General features: G+C 38.5%; 1 protein-coding gene across 5 annotated transcripts in view; it reads left to right on the forward strand.

The window, feature by feature from the left end:
- Positions 1-25,203, forward strand: part of MARCHF1 (membrane associated ring-CH-type finger 1) — a 157,212-nt gene that overhangs the window by 48,829 nt on the left and 83,180 nt on the right. For 2 of the 5 annotated variants that reach the window (XM_061475515.1, XM_061475552.1), the window contains exon 2: positions 13,995-14,134. The exons of 2 other annotated variants lie outside the window; for them this stretch is intronic. In XM_061475515.1, coding sequence (XP_061331499.1) covers positions 14,033-14,134 — 102 coding nt within the window. In that variant the 5' untranslated portion in view covers positions 13,995-14,032. Of the gene's footprint in view, positions 1-13,994; positions 14,135-15,361; positions 15,413-25,203 lie in introns of those variants that run through there. One more of the 5 variants, XM_061475532.1, reaches the window with a different exon arrangement.

Here is a 25,203-nt window from a genome sequence, read left to right on the forward strand (position 1 = left end):
CAGCAACTAAGCAGCCACTTGCTCACTCCCTGATGGGATGGTGAGGAGAACAGGAAAGAAAACTAAACACCAGTGAGTTTAAATAAGAACATTTTGGTAATTGAAATCAAGTAAATAATAATAGAGAAAAGAGAGGAATAAAACTCATGACAGACAAGTGATGCTCAATGCAATTGCTTGCCACCATCTGACTGATGCCCAGCACATCCCCAAGCAGAAATTGGTAGCTCGCAGCCAGCTCCCCCCAGTTTATATACTGGCCATGATGTGCTGTGGTATGGAGTACCCTTGTGGGTAGTTTGGGTCAGGTGTCCTGGCTCTGCTCTCTCCTGGCTTCTTGTGCCCCACCTCACTATCAGAGCATGAGACTGAAAAGTCATTGATTGGGATAAGTGCTACTGAGCAACAACTTAAAAATTGGTGTTTTATCATTATTTTCATGCTAAATTCAAAAGAGACCACTGTACCAGCTACTAAGAAAAAAACCCAACTCTATTCCAGCACAAAACAGGACATACCTCATAGCTATCTGTTTTGGTTTAAACTGATTTCGTTCTGAAGGTGCCTAGCTTAATAATTTTGAAGAACTTTACTAATGTTTTTCCTAAAGGTAGTCACAGCAGAAGTTGCTTGGGCAATCTCCAGTTATTATGTGAAGCCAAAGAGTCAAGGCCAGGTTTCATCTCTGTGTGAGTACTAACTGATCAAAACCATGCATGCAATAGTGCAGAGTAATTTAAGATTTTCTTTTGGCTTTTGTTTATTGTGAATGTATTTATGCTTCACTATTAGCAAACAGTACTGTCAAGCAAACCTATTTCAAATTTTCAAAGCTAATTAAGCCAATTTTCTGTTAATCTGAGATTCCTCATTATAAAACAATAAGAATAGTCTATGGATATCTTAATTCATGCTTGTTGGAAAATAGAATTTGAAATATAAATATCTAGATATTCTGGATCTTTAGAATTAGGTTAAACATATGGCTGAAATTTAGATTTGTGACAACAATAACTCTGTGATGACTTATTTTACAATGTTTTTATCACAGTTACTTCATTAGCAATGTGTAGTTCATCAGTTCTGAATGTATGATTATTTCAAAATCTACTAGAGAGATAGCGATAACTATGGGTTATTTCTGTTAGTAGCTTAGAAATGTTTTGAAGATCCTAATAGATTTTCCTCCAAGAGCTATTGTTCTTAACAGTCACAAAGCAGAAGGATAGAGAAATACCTAAGAAAGATAGAGAAATGGCTAAGAAGTCAGTGGGGCACAGGTACTGGGAGAGTCTACCTATCTTACTTGTCACCCGCCAAGCAGTCTTGGTTTGGTTTGACACAAATTAGAAGATTTACTTGCTGCTTCATTTTCAGGAGAATGTTTAACATATTTACCAGCTGCTTGATGAATGAAGGAAAGAAATTAATTATTCTGTACAAATATGGACTGAATGGTGAGTCTAAACTTTCACAGGGAATTTAAACTGATGCCGTGCTAGGAATGCGACTGAGTATTTCCTGTTAGTTCTTTATCTGAAAAGAAAAAGATTTAAACTTTGCAAACCAGAATTCCCACTACTGTAGATGAATTACTTTATGATAGAAATTTTATTTCAACTATCTATAATCTTAATAGAAGGGGCAAAAATGAGTGAGCATAACATATTTCATGGTTTGGATAGTAGGCTATTAAGTAGAACTATTTTGTTCTGCTGACCTGATAAATTGCCTGGACTGATTAATGGTTATCAATAAAGTATGTCTGTGTAGTATTGTCTTAAAATTTATTTAGATTTAATACAGTCAGCATCCCCTGACATTACTGTGGTAACTACACCGAAGAAAACCTTGATTAGTAAACTCCAGTAGTGTTTAAAGTAGTGTGCTTGATATTTTTCATTTTTGTACATTTTGATTATTTTACCAGTCTCTGAATGTAAAAAATGTACATTCTAGTACTTTTTTTTCTTCCCAGTGTGGGAGCAGTTAGTGGCAAGCAAAGAAAAATGTGTAATTTTCACACTTCTCATACTATGCCTCTTCATACTTGCACTGAGTTTACATGAAGCAAAACATATTTTAATTCCAGTGTTGTTTCTATTTCAGGACTTTTTTTTATACTCTTGTAACTTTAAGGACTTCATAATGCCTTCTGTAAAACTGGGAAGTATTCCTTCTGTATTAGAGGCACTGCTCTGCTGAAAAGCAAATACGAGCTGGCAGCTTCATTCTGCGCTGCCACTCATGGGCTTTTTACTTGGTGGGAGAGGAACTTTGAGATGAATTTTTGCATGCATGATAACAGAAAGATGTATTTCTTTCTGTCTTACGTTCATTTAAAAATCATTAAAAAAAAAAAAAAAAACTATTTCTTTTGCATGATGATGTGATCTTAGATCAGGTAGAGTTATATTCTTAGTTCAAAATCTACTAGCGAGATAGTGATAACTGTAGGTTGTTTCTGTAAGTAGCTTAGAAATGTTTTAAAGATCCTAATGGATTTTCCTTCAAGAACTATCATTCTTAACAGTCACAAAGCAGAAGGATAGAGAAATAGCGAAGAACACAGTTGCTAGGAATAAGAGCCTACCTGTCTACTTATCTACAGCCTCTCTACTGTAATTTCTATTACAGTGCAGGAAATGTAGGACACAAAATACATAATATTAATCTGTATTAACAACAACCGTTAACACTAAGCAAACTACAGTCCCTTGTGTTGTCAGTGAAGACTTAAGTAAATATATACACATGGTATAAATATATTCTGTGTCTGAGAATAGTCTGTCCCTTCCTGAGGACACCCTTTATGTAGCACTTTCTTGGCACAGATAAATGGGTTGTCAGTCTAAACACACTGGCACATCTCTCCTGTCAGTCTGGGGAGGTTCTGATTTTTCAAAATATGACATAGCTTCAGCATGGACACAGGATTAAGAGACTGTCCTTCACTTCTTAACTCAGCCATAAAGAATTGTAAAGTGGATTTAAGAGCTCTTAAACATGCTTATGGAAGTTCAGCTATTAGAAAGTGCCCAAAGACCACTGTCATCTTGGGCTATAAGATTTCTCTTCCTGATGCTTTATTACATACTCTATGAGCATTTAATTTTACCTTTTTTTCACATCACAGATGAGTGTGTTTGACCCCATTATTTGAGTATCTTGTCTGTGCTTTTCTATTTGTCTTTTTCTTATTCCCATCTATTTCCACCCAATTATCAGGGGTCTGACCTGAATTTGCTGTACCTCAGGTGCTGCAAAAACTAAGAGAGGGGCTAAGATCTTCAGTTTTTGCTTGGAGTCTTTTAAAATAAGTACTTCAGTAGCAGTAAGAAGCCTGCCTATATGTAATTATTTTCACCAGCACATTTCTTTTTCCCCATAAGACTACTTGAAATGCTCCATAGTTTTACGAGTGGCTGGCCTGTGGTTAAATACAACTTTTACTTTCAAATTTAGTTTCTCTCTGTTTAGCTTTCTAAATAAGTGTTGAATATGGGCCAACTACCTAGATGTGCTTTTGCATTCACCTGTTTTCTATTATTTCATGTTTCCTGAAGCAATCTTGTTTTCTGTGGAACTATATACAGAGACAGGATCCTTAATAAAATATCATTTGTTGAACTAGTACTTAGCAAGCATGTTTTCAGTCCACTCATACATTTGAGGCAGAGATGATGGAATGGGATTGGGAAATAGTGTACTTACTCCAATTAACTCATTGAGACTTGTAGCATGGCATACATTTCAAACTTGTAAACAAGTTTCCCGATAATGTGCTGAAAATCGTTTTGTTCATATTATATGGATCTGTTGATATATTTTTATGAGCACTTACTTAATTTTGCGATGTGTTGGTTCTAGCAGCTTGCCAGAATTATGTTGGTGAAATTTATTAGCTCTTTCAACAAACATTTTTAGTTTAATAAATTTTTCTGAAGAGGGTTAAGAAAAAAACAAAACAGCACTAGAGTGGAAGGTTGGTTGCTTGCTTGCTTTAAATGAGACAGAGCTTTCATGTAAAAATGCTGTGATTAGAGATGTATATGATAATTAATGGTATAACAAAGTGCTTGAAATGTCAAAGTACTACAAGCGTTAATTAAACCTTAAAAAAACCAAATCTGAATTCAGTGTAAAATATGTGCATGTCTAAATAAAATTTGAATGTCAAGGAACTGGTCAGCTAAAGAAAAGAGGCACAACCTATGTCTCAGCTCAAGAGGCAGTTTTCTATAGGAGAAATGCTAAATGTTTTAATGATTAGAAAAAGGGCACATAGGTTGGTGCTGAAGGCAGAAGCAGACAGGGTCGTTAAGTGAAAAGGGACAAATTTTCAGAAAATAGGGAAAAAAGTGCATTGGGAAAAAAAGATGAAAAAAAGAGGCAGCCATAGCAAGTAATTATGCACAGGAGAGATGCTGCGTCAGTGAACTATATTGCCTGTCAAGGCTGTGGAAGGCTTTGATTACAGATCTTGCTGAATCAAAAACATGGTTATCCTGAAGGCAGCATTTAATATTCAGGTCATCAGTGGTATAATGTATCTTTGGAAAGCTAAGGCTTGTCTGTTACACCTCGTCTTAAAAGGGAGGGAATAGCATATTCATATCACAGAGATTATGAGAAAACACATTATTGAAAATTATGGGGTGCTCAGGTATTATGGGGCACAGCCACACTAAATAGATGAAGGTAACTTATTAAATGACACTGCAAAGCTACTCAAGTTAGCACTGAGCTTATATGAAAAGACGTGACTGCTTAAGGAGGTCTCACACCGCTGTGAGTGCAATAGTTCTCATGAGGGCAAGGCTTACGGCTTAGCCATGTAGCTGCTCTTTGGTACAGCAGTTAAACAGCTTTGGTACCTTTGCACAGGACTGCACTGGCTTACATAGCTGTGCTAGGTCACATCCCACTTCTGCCATGGGCATCGCTGTGCCATGCTATACTGTGTACTGTTGTTTCAACTTCAGTGCTGGTGTTCAGTATAGCCTAAAAGAAAGTGGTATGGATAGTAGCAAAGTTAGAGAAGCTTGTTAGAGCTTGTTAGAGTTAGAGAAACTCTTCAGGGGATTGTCAGAAGCAGAAGTCAAACTTTCTGGGTGGCACATGGTGAGATTTGGCTGCCTGTGCTGCTGCACCACAACCGCAGCAGGGTTGTAACATCCAGTCAGTAAAGGGAGCCAGGGAGCAATGCTGAGCCATTAAGCTTTGTGTTTGTCTTCAGCTGTACGCTCAAGATCTTAGTTTTATGATGTTACATTTTGTAGGTATCCTTGCTGATGTCTTTCTCTGAGGTTCTTTGGGAATACTTGCAAGATGGTGGATACATATTTTGTGCTTAGTGTTTTTTTGAAGTAGAAGAGAGAAGCTGATGCTGTGCCTACTTTGACACTTTAATTAGCAAACACAACAAATAGTACATCTTTGATTTTTTTTAATGGTTTGTGAAAAACGGTGTGTTATAGATGTGATGTGTATGTGACCTGTGTGAATTTTAGCTCGCCGACAGCCATGAGAATTGTGGTTATGATAACTGCATGTCTTGCACTGTTTTCATCTTACAAAGAAGCAAACGCCAATAATTTAATGGGGGGGGAAGTAAATCATTATGGTCTGGTAATATAATGTTTTTATTTCTGTTCAGCTCTCAATATCATTAGTTGTATTCCCTCATATTCCATTAGGTAAGTTTTTATAAAATGTTATTGTTGGATTGGTTTCTGATTGTGTTTAGCTGATTTTTATTTTTAATAAATAATGTTTATAAGGAATTTACTACTGATTAGTGAACAATAAGGTCACATCCACCAATACATATTTGTAGGTATTGTGTAACTGATCAGTAGTCATGAAATAGTTTATTTGAATGCTAGTTGACAGAAGAGTCTGTCACTTCTGGAAACTGAGGTGCAGCTATTTCCTTGTTAAAAACTTACAGACTTGAAATCAGAAGGTGAAACATGATACGCTGTTGGAAGGCGCTTGTTAAAACACTTAGGAATGTTAAGTTGTATGCATCATAATCAAGAAAATTCTGCTATATATTTTGGAGAAGGCTTATGTTGTCATCAAGGATTTACTGTGTATACTACCTAATAGTTGATAAAAAAGCTAAATTATGTTTGATGAAAACTTGTGACAGATCTCCTGAAGGCAGAAAACTTGGATTCCTTTTTAATAAAGATTAAATAAGCTCATTAAATAGTTACAACCCCTGCCCTACTTCTAATATATAACATGAACAACATGGCTTAAGGTCTGACCTCTGCTAGGAAGAAGTCATGGCAGGTGGCCTATTCAGGTTTTTCAGGATAAAGGGATTCCGGTTATTTAAGTTATAAATAATTACTGGCCTACTGGCCTAATGCTGTAGTTACTGGCAACAGCTTAAATAACCGGTCCCTTACGTAAGAAGTATATGTAAACCTAAAGGCTTGTAATTTTATGACTAAACTTTTGAATCATATTACTCTGATAATTCTTGTCTGCAATTTCCAGAAAACAAATAGAAAGCAGGCTTTAAAAGTGAATGCGTAAGTAAAAAAGTATCACTCAATAGCTGAAATAATACTTTACCTGAATGGCATTCTCATTAGATAATAATAATAATGATGGCATAATTATGGGAAGCAATTATTGTTGTGCTGGCTGCTGTAAAAAAGTAAATTGGGAAATAGCTGGAGAAATCGAGTAGAAAACAAAGTCGAAGGATTAAACCTTTCAGGTTTTATGTTTAAGTTAACTTAGTGAAATAAATAGAAAAGTTTTGCTGAAAAAGATAAATCTGGAGAGGTGCCAGCAGATTGGGTAAATATCAGTATGGCACTCTAAAATTAGTGGAATTCTTAAGAGTTCCTTCAAATATTTTAAAATTAAGCCTGAGCCTAATTAATAACAGAACTTTTTAAAAAATGAGGTGAAACATACCTAAATAATACAAAAGAAATACCATTTTAAAGTGTTAACCTACTACTCACCATTTGATGAGTATTTTTTTAATGGTAATGCTTTTATACTATGTTTGTTTGGGAAATAAAATACAAAAAGTCAAATGCAATAGTCAAACATGCTTTTACATACAACATTTATTTAAGCACTGTGAATTAAAAAAAAAAAACACAATAATGTATAACCACATTTTCTTTCATCCTTAAAGAGCAGAAAACACCTTCAGAAAATATTCTGGGTGTGATGGCTCAATTATTATTCTCAAGTTTTTATAAAAAAAAATTAAAAACAGTTTTATCTTGTCTGTATACAAAATGAACCTACTGGAACAGGTAAGAATTTCATAGAAGTGTTTCTGTTAATTTAATTTGCATGCAATGATTGCATTCCTGTTGTTCTGATGTTACTTCTTTTAAAAGATATTCTTAAGACTATTTGAAATTGGGTAAGAAAAATTTAATTAAGAGACCAGCAAAGATAAAGAAGCAGTGGCCTTCTGATATATCCTGTCTTGCAATGGAGTTGTTACAGAGAGCATTATGAAGAACAGTAATATCTAAGCAACAGCATATGCCTTTTTTTCCCAGCAGTGATGATCATCATGTAGTGTAGGTGCTGTATGGCTGAGCTATCACAAGGGCCATATCTGAACTGCTCACAAGCATTAAATTTCTGTGCTTAGGGTTATCAAAGGAGGATGGTTTATGACTGCCCAGAACATATTATTTGGTAGAAGAATGTCTGTTAAAACTAACTCTCTGACAAATGGGAGATACTTCTGTTAGACCAAGTGTGGTCTTAACATGCTTTTGCGTGTGTGCTTCTGACAATCAAATGTGATTTAATGCGATTTTCCTTTTGCTCTTAAAAATTCATTTAATTTCAGTATTAATTATCTAACCTTTAAAATAAGGGTGTTAGTGGTTGTGTCTTTCAGACGTATTAACCTTTATTGGATTAAAAAGAACCCCAAACAATTCTGTCTTAATATTTTACTTTAATAGCTAGGTCTGCCTAATTCAAAGTGGGTTTTATCTTACACCGTAAATACTCTTCTTCTCTAAATAAGCCACGTAAGAGTGAGGTAAAGCTTTGTGAGATAGACTTTTCCTTTTACATGTCCAGAACAAAGTCCATTAAAGACTTTAGCTTCTTATGCCCTGTGCATTTGGGTAACTGCATGCATAACTTTCTGAGTTAGTTAATGCTTTAGTTTCTTGTGGATTTTCTGCTATTTCTCTGGCTTTCCTGAAGAAATCTGCCAGCTGCTTGGTGTGGATTTAACACATGCACTTACCAGTCATGACTTTATTGTTGACTCAAGCTTTGGTTTAAGCTTCTTGGTAATTGTGTATGGCTAAATATATACAAACTCACAAAGCGTGTACTTTGTTCTTGTTCTCAAATCTATGCTTGTTTCAACTTCCTTTGTACTTGGGAATCTGATGCATCTGGAATTTGCATGGAGAGGTCCTGAGGAAAAACTTAGGCACCTTTTCATCACTCACCTGGAGACAGGAACATGCCAGGAGCACATACTGTTGCACTGCTTTTGAAAGTTCGGAAGACAATTCAATGGAGACAGCAAACCTTGGATAAACAAAGTATTCCCAGGAAGAGTAGCTGTGGTATTAAGAGGAAGAGCCTTTTAGAAAAAAAAGTCAATATGATTTCATTGTGAAGGAAAAAAAAGTGAGATTATAAAGGAAAACATGCCCATAATTTTTATATCTTTAGTAATCCAAAAGACTTTTCTTAGAAAGCTTTCTTGTCACTCTTTGAGTATAGTGGTTATGGAATGTTAGCTGCAATAATTTGTGTGCCTATCATGCTAAATTGATTTGTTTTCAATTATTAAACTGTTTTAAGTAATGAGTGAAATTTGCATCCTTAGTTATGACAAAAAGGAATCAATGTCTTGAAGGGCTAAGTACAACTTGAAATACATCAGTGTAACAGAAAAAAACAAAACAAAGATTGTCTTTGGTTGGAAATAATGATATGGTTAATTATGGTATAGGAGCATCAAAATAGCCACTTTATAGTCTCTGAAAATTGATTGGGTAATATAGGTTGTAATTTAAGAAGATGCTATAGTTGTAATTTAAGAAGATGGTATAGTTGACACATTGCAGGCTTAAAAAACAGTTGAAGCAAGTTCTAGAAAACTTGATTACAGTAAAACTAATTCTCTAAAGAGGGGTGCTGATACTGTGGTTACGTTTTTGTAAAGAGTTGATGAAATGACACTTTTGGTAAAGATAATGAAGTTAAATGACAACTCTTTTTTTATCTTTACAGCTAGGGAAATTCATTTACTTGTGCATAATTGGGTTTACTCCTCAAGTAGTGCCATAGAAGCACTTCTTAAATCAGTCATTAATGAATAGGAGAATATGTCTGAATTCAGATTTTTCCATCAACTTAATGCAGAGGTTTTTGATTGTGTATATCCAGTGTATATATACAAAAAAAACTGCTATCATTAGAGTCCTCATTGGTACCATGTTTCTAGGTGTCAGATGGATAATTTGTGGGCGTGTCTGCTTGATTTCTGTTGGTTTCTGCATTTATTTTATTTTAATGAGACTAGTACATAACTTGCTGCAAGTATTAGTCAGGGAGATAACATTTTACTAGCTTGTTGGCCTTTCAAGGTACTGATGTTGCAAGTTTTTTTAATTAAATACTGGACTCAGCAATATCTTAGTTTAGGAGGGCAGATCCTACTCAGCACTTCTGATGAAAAAAAAAGTTATTTACAGATAATTGTATCCTTTTTATGTAAAAACTAATTTCCCCCCAACTTTAAAGAACCACCACTGAACTGTACTTGACTCTTACAGCTGTTGATACAATCACATAAATTCTAATATTAATTCTTTTAATAGATAATTTTCAAAATTGAGGTTGAGTTTCTTATTTGTAAACATACAGATTTAAGAGTTATTGTGCTGTTAATCTATGGCTGCAGTGAATTGTCCTTGTGAAACACAACAGTCACAGGATATTATTGACTAGCTGGTTGAGAAATGCCTTTGACTCACTTGTGACACAAAACGAGCACAAGCTATCAGTGCTTCCTAATGCATTCAGGCCATGAATTCATGTGTGTGTTCAGATTAGAATAACTGATTGGAAGTCACAGGAAGACTCAGGCAAGAGGTATGCAAAGAACAACAGGGACTTCTCTTACCAGAGCTCGGCATTGAAGGCTATTTGCATTCCAATATTTCTGCAGCTCTACTCCAGGAATATTTTGATGATCTCCCAAGTCATACAGTGTGCTTGTTTAGTTGCTGGACAAAGACCAGCACTTTGATTGCTTTTGGGAATCTTTGAACATGAAGAACAAAACTATTTAGCTTAGATAAAGAACAGTATGTTTTATGTTCAGTTTCCTGCTGTTCTGTGGTAGCTCTCGGATCCTGGGAAGGATTGCAAAAGCATAACCTTCTGATGTACTTCATCTTAATGCAGCCTTTGTTGAGGTCTTTGTTACCTGAATCTAATAGTGTTCCTGAATTAAACTTAACTGTTCTTTTCTCTTGCTAGATTAATGGACTTTTTTGGAGGCACTATGCTTTTATTTCATATAACTGACTATTGTTAATACATGATCCTTAGCTAAAATAGGATCTATTTATTTAGTCTTAATATTGTACAAGATGTACTTTAATGTGTAATTCTCAGTGTCCTTTTGCTTGCCTAAATTAGAAGTAAAAGTTGTCTCCCTTGAAAAAGTACTAATAAAGTAAAAATTTAATTAAAAATATTATAGGGGATGATTATTTTTTTTTTTCAGGCAGTTTGAGGTGGTGGTTCTTCAACTGTATGCACAAATTAAAAGTCCTCTTTTCAGTTATGAACTGTACAGTGATAGTCATCATTTTGATTCCTCAGGGCAGAAAAGAATTGCAAATGTTTCCGGAAGGAACAGAATAGGACTGTTGCTATAATTAGGCAATTCCCTGTTTTCACAGGTACAGGCAGCACAGAAAGGATTGATTGATCACTTACAAAAGGGTGATGGTGGTATCACTTTGGAATGGTCTTGTAGATCTTTGGAGGACTGTTGCCGCAGGTAGATGGCATGCACTGATCTTGTACATCAACTGTTCACTACACCTGTGGGTCAGGTAGACGCTGTGGAGCTCTAAACTAACAGGTTTTTAAAAGGTTGTAAAACTTTGAGTACTTAAACTTCTTTCCAGCTGATATTATAGAGGATCTGTTGCAAATTGTTAAAATGCCTTATACCTGTCTTGACTGTGTAGAAACTCATAAAAGTTTCAAGTAGTTACCTTTGTCATACTGAACTACAGCTGTTGCCTGGGGTTTATGTTTTTGTGTTCTCAGGTACTAAGTTCTAAGGAGCATCCAGCTGTTCAATGTAATTTTGTAGAAGATTTAGAATATTCCCTAGACTAAGTTATTTTTCCATTTAATCTGTGATCAAACTCCAGCTTTGCTGCATAACACATTGTATGGTTGTATTTGATATGTTGAGTTGTATTCTCAGGTTAAACTGGCTTATATCCACCCCAAGTGTGAGGACTAGACTCTAGAGGTGGTGGAATTTACACTGCTTCTCCACACTAAGGACATGTCTGGAAGAATTTGCTGTCCACTGAAACATGCAGCAATACTGGTTCATTTCTGCTAAAAGCTCACTTGAAAATTTGGTAGACAATCAGAACCAAACTTAGTAGCCTGACACATAAAGCTATATTAAAATACAAGCCTAAAATAATAAGATAATAATTCATCAGAATTAATAGAATATGAGAAAGGCCCTTCCCTTTCCCTCTTAGTAAATGATTTTTAGAGTATGATGGTTCAAAAGGAAGCCTTAGCTTACTACTCCTGTGAACAGCTGCTCATCAGTAGGTGTAGAAGACTTTTAAACTGACCCTAGAGCTCTAGGAACTTGGGAACCCTATGTTTTATCCCTAGGGTATCTTTTCAGCCACATATCTTAAATATACTAGGTTAATTTTTCTGCATTTGCAAAAAGCATGTTTGTGTGCACTTGGTCCAGAGAAGGAAGTGAATGAGTGACTATTTAAAGTTTGGATTTTGCAGGTTTTTTTTAGTAATAGAAAGTTTGGAAATTTGTGTCCAATTTTGGGAGAATGGTCAAGAAGTTTTCCATCTGAACAGTGCACTGGGGAGAAGTATCTTTTAAATAGTGGGGGAAATATTCTGTATGCATTTGGGGGTGGGGGGGTGTTTGTTTGTGGGTTTTTAATTTTATATTGTAAGAGTTGATTTTGTTGGTTTTGGTTTTTTTCCTACCCAGCTTCAACCTAAGTTTCTAGGCATCTGCAAAAAAAAAAAAAAAACCAAAAAACTGAAAAAGCACAACAGGAACGTACTGATCATGGGAGAACGCAGACCAGCGCTCATAACAAACGAGGGTTTGCAAGACAGTAGATGCTTTGAGTCAGTGGGGATTGTAACTGCTGCTAAATTGGTGACAAGAAGTTTAGTTGGTGTTTCAGCTGGATTTCTCATTGTGAAGCCTTTGCCAGGTTGTATTCATGCTCTGGAGGGCTGAATTCTTGTAAGTCTACAGCTGAAATAATTTATAGTAGAAACAGGCTGCGTTGCAATGTTACCAATGCTTTACTGTCACATATTTTTATCTCATGTTAAAATTTCAAGAGACTGAAAAATCTGTGATTTCACCTGTAGACTCATTCATCCACTCATCTAATAATCTCCAGTGCAATAAAGCTAAGGCTAGTTTTCACTTACTCCTTCCTATCAGTTCCATGAGATTGTGTGGAGAAATACAGCTTTCTGCGTGTCATACTTGGAAATTCTTATGGTAAAAGTGGAAATGGTAGAGTAGTACTTAAAGGAGGGGCTGTACTTCGTGAGAATCAAAACATGAGAAGATGAAAGCCTGCTGTAAACACTAGCATGTCTTGTGTACAGCATGGAGATGTATAGCAGAAAAAAAACCAAAACCCTACTGTCAAAGTACATAAAACTCAATGACATTAAATAAGTGCTATTTTACCATGTAAGGTCTTACTGTAAGGCATTACTGTATGTGTGTTTCAAATCTATTCAGTCTAGTAATAACCTCATTTGGGGTACTGGACACTCAGTCTGGTAAGTTAATCTTTTTGTTTATTATGTTTAATAGTGTTACAGAATGGCATATTTTAAATTTAAAAATGTTATAAATAACCAGATTATAAATTGCTTCAGATGTTGTGGAAAAAAAAAATGCTTGAAGTTATTTTTTGTAATTTATTAGCAACGTTCTGCACTGAATGACTGCATTACCTATTTCAACTGGGAAAAGTAGACTGAAATTTTAAAAACACTTAGGAGGGTTTCTTACACTTAAAAACCTTCTTAGTACTGCTGCATTTGCAGAATGCGTTAGTATTACCTTAAAGGTATTTTGTTACTGTTGCAAACTAAAACTAAGTTCACATGCATCTTACAGTCGGCGTGTAGCATTTACTGCTGGGGTGTGTACATTACTTTGTGCCATTTACAATACATCCTAGTGTAACACTTCAAGATAAGCCAGGTATTCTGATTGTGTGGGCGTGAGTATATATGTGTATGTGTTGATTTGTATTTAATAACTGCTATTGCTTTACAGTTATTTCTAGTTGTTTCAGGGGATGTTGGGTGTTGCATCCAGATGTTATATAGTTTTAGGAGTGGTGCTAGTCTCAGTTATTTTATAATAAAATTCCTTTAAAATGACTTTTTTTTTTTAATTAAAGTGACAACTTGTGGATTTAACATGGAGAAAAGGCACTGTATTTGCTGACACTGAAATAGTATTAATGCATGCAAGGTGTGCTGAAAGTGCATAGTTCTTTTCTAACCTGCATGGCATAACCCTTTGGAGTACTTTAAATAAACATGTTCTTCTAAAAATATGTTTATTACTTTGTTTAGATGTAATTTTAAAAGCTGTTTTTAAAGGCATGCCTCCAGAGACATGCATGCAATAAATTCAAAGTGTCAATGTTTCAGGGAATCTAAATTATTTTCAGAATTTCAGCAATTAAGAAAGGATAAGTGGAAGGAGAAAATGTTGGGCTGGTGCCAAGCGATAGCTCGTAACCCTCACAGACTTCCAAACAGCACAAGAACACCCGAGGTCTCAGGTGATGCTTCACGTAACTCTACTTTGGTGAGTGAAAAGTTGCATTTCATGATGGTGGCATGCTAAGATGAACCTCAGAGGTGTTAACAATTTGTTTTTAAAAAGCTTAGTGTTTGCCATTGATTGCATTACCTCAGTGTGCGTTTGACATTCTAGCTATTTACCCCTTTTCATTGTTTTTTTTGTTTGTTTTTTTTTTAATCCCTTATGTTATGCATGGTCCATTCTGACTTGCATGCTATGTGTATAAATCAGTATTGATGTTTTGTGAATAGTAAAGTCTTTAAGCAGGAAATGTGTCCTAATATGGATTACTTATATTCTTTGTGATCGTAATCAATGTAGTGGCATTTGGTCCCTGATTAGTGCAGCTGGATTTATCTAAAGGTATCTTGTTTGTTCTTTACTCCTGTCTGTAACAGGAACAAAGTATAGTATGCTGGCACTTGTGTTAGGCAGCTGGATTTTAAAAATATCTTCATATAGTTAAAATGATGCTGCAAGAGATGGTTGAGTTTCTGCATGCAAAGCCTTTGATAGTAGATGTTCAGGCAATGTAAAGTCAAAAATTTATGTAGTGCAGTTATCATGAATTGTATGAAGCTGAATAAAGTGACTCATTGACAAGAATGTTAATCCTGCACTTTTTGCTCATTCAAATAAATCTATTTACATCAGTAGACCTCCCAAGGTGAGTAAGAACTGATACTTGAATGTAAAGGCTTCAGACTGCCCTGCGTGTAAGAGCAAATATCATCTTTTTACTTGTTTTTCATCAACTGTATTGACATTTTTAGGCTATGGAAGTAATTATTTGAAACATATTCAGTTAAATATGCCTGATCCAATTTCATGATTGAGTTTAGAATAGGCACAGCATTTCCTATCCTAGGAAGTGTGAGGTTTCAGGAAAAACTGCCCTCCAGTTGTTGAAACACAGACATGATGGCATCTAAGCAGAAAGATGAACAATTTCTTATAAACACTGATGAAATGTGATATTCCAAAAAGTGTAAAGAGAGTTATAAATGAAGAGGCAGTGGTCTGTTTGAAAGTTTTTGAAGTTCTGGTGAAAAAAAGCCCCTATTTAATGTGGCAAAATTATCTTATTAAACGGTAGATTATATAAAATGTAAGTTTCTGTTGAGATAGAGAACACAAAAAGGCAGCACTAAAAATTGCCTATTTTATAGCTTACTTAATATCCTAGATTATTATTATAGCACACTTTCATCTGGAATTCTTTTCTTTCAGAGAAATAAAAGGAAATTAAAAAGCATTGAGTCATGAAAGAAGAAATTTCAAGTATGTTATCCCCATATTTAATTACTATTACTATCAGTATTACTATTTTCTTTTTACATTTTATTTAATTACTATTAATGTTTAGGTATTACTAGTAGTAGGTGCTGATTATTAAGGAATATATTTAGATATATGGAAATTCGATATTTTGATTTCTGCTTGACTGCTAGTCAACATTTAATTCAGTTTGATAGTCCAGAGAGAAATATTCCAATCTACTGGATGGGATTTAGAAGCAATTAGCGGGGAATACAGTTCATAACAGTTGAATATGTAGAATTAGAATGTTTTAACCGTATTAATATTAAAACTTGTTAAAAAATAAGTGCATGAAACTGTATACACTGCTGCTTAGCTGATGAAGTGTGTAAGAAAGCGAAGGATATAAACAACTGGGGAAGATACTGTTTCCTTTAATGATGTGATTGACTATAGAATGATAATCTTCACAATAGGAAATAAAACAATAATATCTCTTGAAGCCTGTCAAGCTTTCCTCTTCATTTTCTTTACTTCCTGCTCTCTTCAACCATTAACTCTTTCTATCTCTCACTTCTGAAGTAAGTGACTTTCAGCATAAGATTTTGCTGGCAGTGTCTTTCCAACTTGTGGGCTGTAGGCTAAAAATCCTTATTTTACTTATGAACACTTCTAAATTGAAATGTTATTTCAAATCAGTTTTGATTTTTCTTTGTAGTCTTAGCCTTTCAATATGGAAAAATTTTCCATTTGCTTTTGAGCATACAGATTTAGCACTGGAAAATGAAAAATAATGAAACAGCAGAAATGTAAGAATATAATAAATTATTTGTAGCAAGTGTACAAAGCCACTTCTGATGACCTATTTAAGTCCCTTCTTTCTGAATTAACCTTCATTTTTCAGTGCATTGCAGTTCCTCTGTGAACGTGGTTCCATTAGTAGGGTTTATCAGGTCTATCTATCTTGTGAGCATAGTTATGGTAGGAAGACACAGCTCTTTGCTTCCTCAGGCTGTAGGTCGCAAGTCTGGGTTTGGTGGGAAGCGAACTGGAATGTACAGTGCATCTTTTTTTTCAGCTCTGCCGTATGCCTTATTTTTCTTGGTGAAAGAAAGAAGGAAGCTTGTGGAGTAGGAAGCAGGGTGTGATCATTAAAAGGTTACACTTTTTTTTTTTCATTAAACAACTAAATGGAATACTGAACAGCAGTGCAGAAATGAATAAAAAATAAATTCACTCACGAAAACACTGAAATAAATTTAAGGATTTTAATAAAATCAGTTATACTGTTTCATTTTATTTGATGTCAAGATGTTCTAGTTTCATCCAAATCAAATAAATTCTGAAATATTTCAGCAAAACTCAATGAAAAATTCTTGGAAACATTTTTCCATTATTATTTTTTCTTTAGTTATAATATTATCCTCAGGCTTTATCATCTTAGCATGCTTTATTTAAAGATTAAATCCTTTGTGTTCAGTTTCAGGTGGAACTCTAGCTTCTTGGTTCTCAGCATACCTCAAAATTTTTAAGCAAATCTATAATGAAAAGAGGCGTAACTTCTCAACAAATACTGTTTATTCTTACAGTTTGTTGGATAATTTTAGATTCAAAAAGGTAACAGCTTTTTTTTTTCTTACTCAAAACAATTTCATATAGTCTATTAAATTGAAGTGGGACATAAAGCTGAATTCACTACTTTTCTGATAGCTAGAAATAATCTGTTTTTCAAGCTGAATTTATTATCTGCTTGTGCTTGTTCACCCTGTAAACGTTGTTTTTCAAATTTGAAGGTTCATCCTTCCTAATATTCTTCCTAAGATTTATTTTTAGAGACCTCTAATACAGCTTTTCAACTTTCCCTTTCCAACATACTGTTCCTGTGAATATCTTAAAAGGTTTTATTCTTGCTCTACTTGGAGCATGAGTGACCAGTTGTACACAGCATTCCAGATCAAGCTTTTTGTTCCTAACTTTAGCACTAATTATTCCCTATCCAGTATCACATTTATCTTAATTAATATTTAATTTAACTAATTAATTTACTGAGTAGATTTAGAATCATTTTATCAATATATTTTTTGTAACTGTTATTTTAGTTTTGAGATGAAACCTCTAGACTATGTTAAGTTTTGATCAGTATATTGACTGCATCAATTCCAATTATTTATTTCTCTGTTCTTTTCCATTCAATTTTTTTTAATTTATTCAGCAAAACCACTTTTTTTTTCCATTTCTCTGATTTTTGCTAGAGTTGAGGAAGAATAGTAATGTTTTCTTCCCTAATTGAAAAAATTCCAGATCTTGAAAGATCATAATTCTGTGCAGTAGTACTTGCAGGATTTCTTTTCTGAAAGTATAATAGGTGTAACTGAAAACATACAATTTTAAATCTTTTCTTCATGAGTCACCTGTCTTTTTACTGACAGTGTCTATACTGTGATTCTGTAAGCATATATATGTATGGTTAGTTCAAACGATTTTGATGTGAATACATTCGTATGTATTAACATCGATTTAACAATTTTACTAGAAGCAGTTCTGTGCCTGCCTACAGTTCTGGTGTCTCAACATAAAAAGGCCATGGAACTGCTGGAACAAGTCCAGAGTAGGGCCACGAGGATGATCAGGGGGCTGGAGCACCTCCTGTATGAAGATAGGCTGAGAAAGTTGGGGCTGTTCAGCCTGGAGAAGAGAAGGCTGCGTGGAGACCTCATAGCAGCCTTCCGGTACCTGAAGGGGGCCTGTAGGATTGCCGGGGAGGGACTGTAGTGACAGGACACAGGGTAACGAGTTCAAACTTAAACAGGGGAAGTTTAGATTAGATATAAGGAAGAAGTTCTTTACTGTGAGGGTGGTGAGGCACTGGAATGGGTTGCCCGAGGAAGTAGTGAATGCTCCACTCCTGCCAGTGCTCACGGCTAGGTTGGATGGAGTCTTGGTGACATGGTTTAATGCAAGGTGTCCCTGCCCACGGCAGGGGGGTTGGAACTAGATGATCTTAAGGACCTTTCCAACCCAAACTATTCTAGGATTCTGTCTTTGCTCAGTGTCTAGTATTTCTTGGTATCCTAATTCAGAACTTGAACATGATCTTAAAGACATGATATTAAGAATCTACGTTCTTAATAGTTATGTACAGCCTGTTCTGCGTAGGGTATGGAATAGTCCTTGATTCAGTACATCATGTTAAACACATGAAGCTAATGGACATGAACACATACTTAATGCTGAGTTGTAGTCATTAGTGCATACTGCTTTTCCCTGTTGTATTCCCCACTAGAATATATGTGGAAGTATAACCATGTGAGTAACTAGAAAATTTGTGTTTGTATATGCAAATGGAGTGCAGAAGCATCAAATAGGTAATTTAATTCTAAGAAGGATTTTTTTTTTTATTTTAATGCAAACAAATGGTACCATTTGCTTCTCCAAGAGAAAGTAAAATATGTTTATGAATCATCTGGTTTACATAGGCAGATCCCAGGTTGCCATGTCTGATCTGCAGATGTTGACTGAGCAAGTTTATAGGAGTTGGTGGTCATTCTAAAATATAATTAACAAACAATGGAGAGTGTTTTTGTTGTGTTTTAAACTTGGCAGGGGAGAGGAGGATCCTAAATATATTCTCTGGTGCTACATATCTCAGCTGGGCTGATTGCCTCCATTTTTCTGGCACTAAAAATTTCTAAGTGACAGGGGTTTTCTGTTTGCTGCTCATGGACATATGAAACTTCTGCAGCATTTCTGTAAAAGACGGCATTTGTTCTGATATTCTTGGACTAAAATTCTTGTTGCCATTGTTCATTCTACTTTTTTACTCACCTCACCTGTTCTTCTTTCCTCAGGTGCTCTAAGGCCTTTTGAGGAGAAATTTAATTAGATGCATATTCATTTTTTGTATTTGTCGTGGTTTAAACCCAGTCAGGTAACTTGTTCACTCACTCCCAGTGAGTGGTGCCGAGCTGACAACAATCGAGGTCCGTGTCCCCTCCCCACCAGGGCTCTCCGCTTCCCCGCTCCCGGAGGAACAGGGAGGAGGATTGAAAAAGTGCAACTCCTACGGGTTGAGACAAGAACAGTCCAGCAACCAATGTACAACACAAATCACCACCGCTACTATCAACTACAACAATGATAAGGGAAAATAACAAGGGAAGAGAATACAATACCACCGGCCAAGAAAACGAGTTCCACCCAGAAGCCCGTGTCCTTCCGGGTAACTCCCAGTTACCCCCCACCCCGGCCATGATGTGCTGTGGTATGGAATACCTCCCTGGCTAGCCCGGGTCAGGCGCCCCATCTTTGCTTCCTCACAGCTTCCCCTCCTCCCTGGCAGAGCATGAGCCTCACAAAGTCCTTGGTCAGGGTAAACATCACTTAGCAACAACTGAAAACATTGACTTCACCAACACTGTTCTCAGGCTGGAAGTCAAAACACAGCACTGCACCAGCTACCACAAAGGAAAAACATGACTGCTACTGCTGAACCCAGGACATTATCCACCCCTTATTCCATACCATTCACGTCGTGCTCAGATCCCACATTTTCAATACACCATCGCTCTCCCACATATATACATCTATATACAAACAGACCAAGAGGAAAAGATCATTTTCTTAGTGCATGGAGCAATCCCTATAATGCTGCCGAGTCCATTCGGTCCATGATGTTCAAAGTTCATTCTCTGTTGGGATGATGGCTGGAGGGAAGTCAGGGCCAGTCGCTGGTGACCTGGAGACATCTAGTTGATGGGCTATAAAAGTATTACACAGCAGGCAACAGCATACAATTGAGTTTACTGGCTGTTTTCCCCTAAAATCAAATCCCCTTGAGGTATACATCGGACTTCCCCATCTTCCCGCATTACCCACCAAGTATATCCAGGTCCCTGAGCAAAAGCAATCCCACGAGTGGGTTTGCCTTTACCTGAAGCAGGAATAATCCAGACTGTCTTCCCCAGCAAATTCTTCATATGCACCACAGGAACTTTTTCCCCCTCTACAATATGTAAAAGTTCTGACTGGGCTGGGCCAGCCCTGTTGGCAGATCCTCTGGTGTCGACCAACCAGGTGGCCTTTGGTAAGTGTGTATCCCAATGCTTGAAAGTTCCCCCACCCATTGCTCTCAGTGTAGTTTTTAACAGCCCATTGTACCGTTCGATTTTCCCAGAGGCTGGTGCATGGTAGGGGATGTGATATACCCACTCAATGCCATGCTCTTTGGCCCAAATATCTATAAGGTTATTCTGGAAATGAGTCCCATTGTCTGACTCAATTCTCTCTGGGGTGCCGTGTCGCCACAAAATCTGTTTCTCAAGGCCCAGGATAGTGTTCCGGGCAGTGGCATGGGGCACAGCGTATGTTTCCAGCCACCCGGTGGTTGCTTCCACCATGGTAAGCACATGGCGCTTGCCTTGGCGGGTTGGTGGCAGTGTGATATAGTCAATCTGCCAGGCCTCCCCATATTTATACTTCAACCATCGTCCTCCATACCAAAGAGGCTTTAACCGCTTGGCTTGTTTAATTGCAGCACATGTTTCACACTCATGAATAACCTGGGCAATAGTGTCCATTGTTAAGTCCACCCCTCGGTCACGGGCCCACCTGTATGTTGCATCTCTGCCCTGATGTCCTGAAGTGTCATGGGCCCACCGGGCCAAAAATAATTCACCTTTATGTTGCCAATCTAAGTCCATCTGAGCCACTTCAATCTTAGCCGCTTTATCCACTTGTTGGTTGTTCTGGTGTTCCTCAGTGGCCCGACTCTTGGGTACATGGGCATCTACATGACGTACCTTCACCACCAGGTTCTGCACCCTGGCAGCAGTATCCACAGTGCAGCAGCCCAGATGGGTTTACCTCTGCGTTGCCAGTTGCTCTGCTTCCATTGCTTCAACCACCCCCACAGGGCATTTGCCACCATCCATGAGTCAGTATAGAGATAAAGTACTGGCCACTTTTCTCGTTCAGCAATGTCCAGGGCCAGCTGGATGGCTTTCACCTCGGCAAACTGACTTGATTCACCCTCTCCTTCAGCAGTTTCTGCAACTTGTTGTCCATGACTCCATACAGCTGCCTTCTATCTCCCATGCTTTCCCACAATACGGCAAGAGCCATCAGTAAACAAGGCATACTGCTTTTCACTTTCTGACAGTTTATTATATGGTGGGGCCTCTTCAGCGCGCACCACCTCCTCCTTTGGTGACATTCCAAAATCTTTGCCCTCTGGCCAGTCCATGATGACTTCTAGAATGCCTGGATGACTGAGATTTCCTGTTCGAGTTCGTTGTGTAATTAGTGCAGCCCATTTACTCCATGTAGCATCAGTTGCATAATGTGTAGAGGAGACCCTGCCTTTGAACATCCAGCCCAGCACGGGCAACTGGGGTGCCAGGAGGAGCTGTGCTTCAGTGCCAATCACTTCCGAAGCAGCTCGAACCCCCTCATAGGCTACCAGTATCTCTTTCTCAGTTGGGGTATAGCTGGCCTCAGATCCTTTGTATCCCCGACTCCAAAAGCCGAGGGGTCGACCTTGAGTCTCCCCTGGAGCTTTCTGCCAGAGGCTCCAGGTAGGACCGTTCTCCCCAGCTGCAGTGTACAGCACATTTTTTACATCTGGCCCGGTCCGGACTGGTCCAAGGGCTACTGCATGAACTATCTCACGTTTAATTTGCTCAAAGGCTTGTTGCTGCTCAGGGCCCCATTTAAAATCATTCTTCTTCCGGGTCACATGATAGAGAGGGCTTACAATCGAACTGTAATTTGGGATGTGCATTCTCCAGAACCCCACTGCACCTAAGAAAGCTTGCGTTTCTTTCTTATTAGTTGGTGGAGACATTGCTGTTATCTTGTTGATCACATCTGTGGGGATCTGTCTACGTCCATCTTGCCATTTTATTCCCAAAAATTGAATCTCCTGTGCAGGTCCCTTGACCTTACTCCGTTTTATGGCAAAACCGGCTTTCAGCAGGATTTGGATTATTTTCCTCCCTTTCTCAAAGACTTCTTCCGCTGTATCGCCCCACACAATAATGTCATCAATGTATTGCAGGTGTTCTGGAGCTTGCCCCTGTTCCAGTGCAGTCTGGATCAGTCCGTGGCAAATGGTAGGGCTGTGTTTCCACCCCTGGGGCAGTCGGTTCCAAGTGAACTGCACACCCCTCCAAGTAAAAGCAAACTGTGGCCTGCACTCTGCTGCCAAAGGAACTGAGAAAAATGCATTGGCAATATCAATCGTGGCATACCACTTGGCTGCCTTTGACTCTAGTTCATACTGAGCGCGTCCGGTACGGCAGCACTCAATGGTGGTGTGACTTCATTCAGGCCACGATACTCTACTGTTAGTCTCCATTCTCCATTAGACTTTCGCACTGGCCATATGGGGCTATTAAAGGGCGAGCGGGTCCTGCTGATCACCCCCTGACTCTCCAGTATACGGATCAGCTGATGGATGGGAATCAGGGAGTCTCGGTTGGTGCGATATTGCCGCCGGTGCATTGTTGTGGTCGCAATTGGCACTTGTTGTTCTTCAACTTTCAGCAACCCCACAGCAGAGGGATCTTCTGAGAGACCAGGCAAGGTGGACAGCTGCTCAATTTCCTCAGTCTCCAAAGCAGCAATACCAAAAGCCCACCGGTACCCTTTTGGGTCTTTGAAGTACCCTCTCTTGAGGTAGTCTATGCCGAGGATGCATGGAGCCTCTGGGCCAGTCACAATAGGGTGCTTTTGCCATTCCCTCCCAGTCAGGCTGATTTCAGCCTCCAGCACAGTCAACTCTTGGGATCCTCCTGTCACTCCAGAAATATAAATGGGTTCCACCCCTTGACAGCTTGATGGCATCAGGGTACACTGTGCACCGGTATCTACTAGAGCCTTATACTTCTGTGGGACTGATGTGCCAGGCCATCTGATCCACACAGTCCAGTAAATCCGATTGTCCCCTACCTCCACCTGGCTGGAGGCAGGGCCCCTCTAATGGTCGTCACAGCATTGGACACTTAAGTCGTGTTGAAAGGGATTATTCTTCGTTATCACAGGAGCTGGAGTAAAATCAGCTCTTCCACTCCATCTGGGAAACTGCTCACCAGAGACTGAAGCCGTAGCTCTCATGGGACGATCAGTCTTGGCCCTTGCTCCCCTCTTCAGTTCACTCACCCGTTCCTCCAAAGCTGAAGTAGGTTTTCCATCCCACTTTGTCATGTCTTCTCCGTGATCCAGCAGGTAAAACCATAGGGTACCCCATGGCGTATACCTCCTGTATCTCCTCTCTCGAACAATAGGACGCCTTTTGTTAATAGCTGAGACGTGTGTTGGTACACGTGAGGAGCTGGATAAATCAGATAGATCGTCCCTCAATTGTTCAAGGTCCTGGGACAGTTTTTTCACAGCTGAGATGATGGAAGGGGTGAGATTGTCTTCGAACTCTCGGAGTTTATGAACCATTTCATCCACTGTTAGTGGTACTATGTCATTCCAGGTTACTGTTGCCAATGAATGGGCATATGATGACGGTGCATTCCGTGTAAGTTTTCGCCACATGGGTCGTGTACATTCAACTTCATCTGGATCTATGGGTGTATCCCCGTTATTCGGCTTGATGTGATAGATCATCTCTACGATGGCCGATTCCCTCAGAGACTGGATGCCTTTGTCTATAGTAGTCCACTTGGCCGAACGACTCGTAACATTGTCCTTGTACGGAAACCTTTCTTTCACAGCTGCCAAGAGCCGCCTCCAAAGGCTGAGGGACTTTTTCTCTCTTGCAATTGCTTTGTCAATTCCCCCTTCTCTAGCAAGTGATCCCAGCTGCTTGGCTTCTGTACCTTCTAGTTCGTGACCATCGGCCCCATTGTCCCAGCATCGGAGTAACCAGGTGATGATGTGCTCCCCTGGTTGACGGGTAAAATCTTTTCGCATATTCCGCAGCTCGGTTGAGGTCCGAGGTCGAGAAGTTACTTCTTCTTCTTCTTCGTGATGTGATGATGACTCCTGATCAGATTCTGGACCGGGTGAATTCATTGGTTCTTCATCTCGCTTCACCCTTTTTGCCTCCTTTTTGCTTGTTCTCTTGCGTACAGGGGCAACCGATACTGGTACGAATTGGTCCTCTGGTTTGGCTGCAGTGATTATCACTGTGGTTTGAGTAGCAACTGTACTTGTTGCTGGGGGTGGTGTAGCTGCTGTGCTTGGAGCTGGGGTAACCGCGCTGTCTGTTGCAGTTGAAGTTTGAGCAGCTGCTGAACTTGCCACTGGGGTAGCTGCTCTGTTCATTGAGGCCAAAGTTTGAGTAGCGACTGTACTTGTCGCTGGGTTGGTGCAGCTGCTGTGCTTGGAGCTGGGGTAACCGCGCTGTCTATTGCAGTTGACGTTTGAGCAGCTGCTGTGCTTGCCGCTGGGGTAGCTGCGCTGTTCATTGCAGCCAAAGTTTGAGTAGCAACTGTCGCTTTGCCCTCAGCTCCGCCGACATTCTTTTCCTTTTGAAGGTGCTGGATAGTGTTGAACAAGGCCCTGTAAGCATAGGCCAAGCCCCAGCACGTTGCCGTGATTTGTCCATCTCTGGTATGGCCAGAATGACCACACACCTCATTTAAGTGTTTTACTAATTCTTCTGGATTTTGCAGTTGTTCGGTAGTGAAATTCCAAAGTACTGGAGGGGCCCACTGACCTAGATACTTGCCCATACTATCCCACACACCCTGCCACTCATGGCTGTCCAGCCTCAGGGAAAATCTCTCGGTCCTCCTACATCGTCGTTTGACCCCAGACAAGACCCAAACCTGACTCTGCTTAACTCTTGAAATCAGTAGTGG

The sequence above is a fragment of the Pezoporus flaviventris genome, unplaced genomic scaffold (genome assembly GCF_033815535.1).
Source record: "Pezoporus flaviventris isolate CSIRO_AGI_PZ_B2104156 unplaced genomic scaffold, CSIRO_AGI_Pfla_v1 ptg000002l, whole genome shotgun sequence".
NCBI classification, from domain to species: Eukaryota; Metazoa; Chordata; class Aves; order Psittaciformes; family Psittacidae; genus Pezoporus; species Pezoporus flaviventris.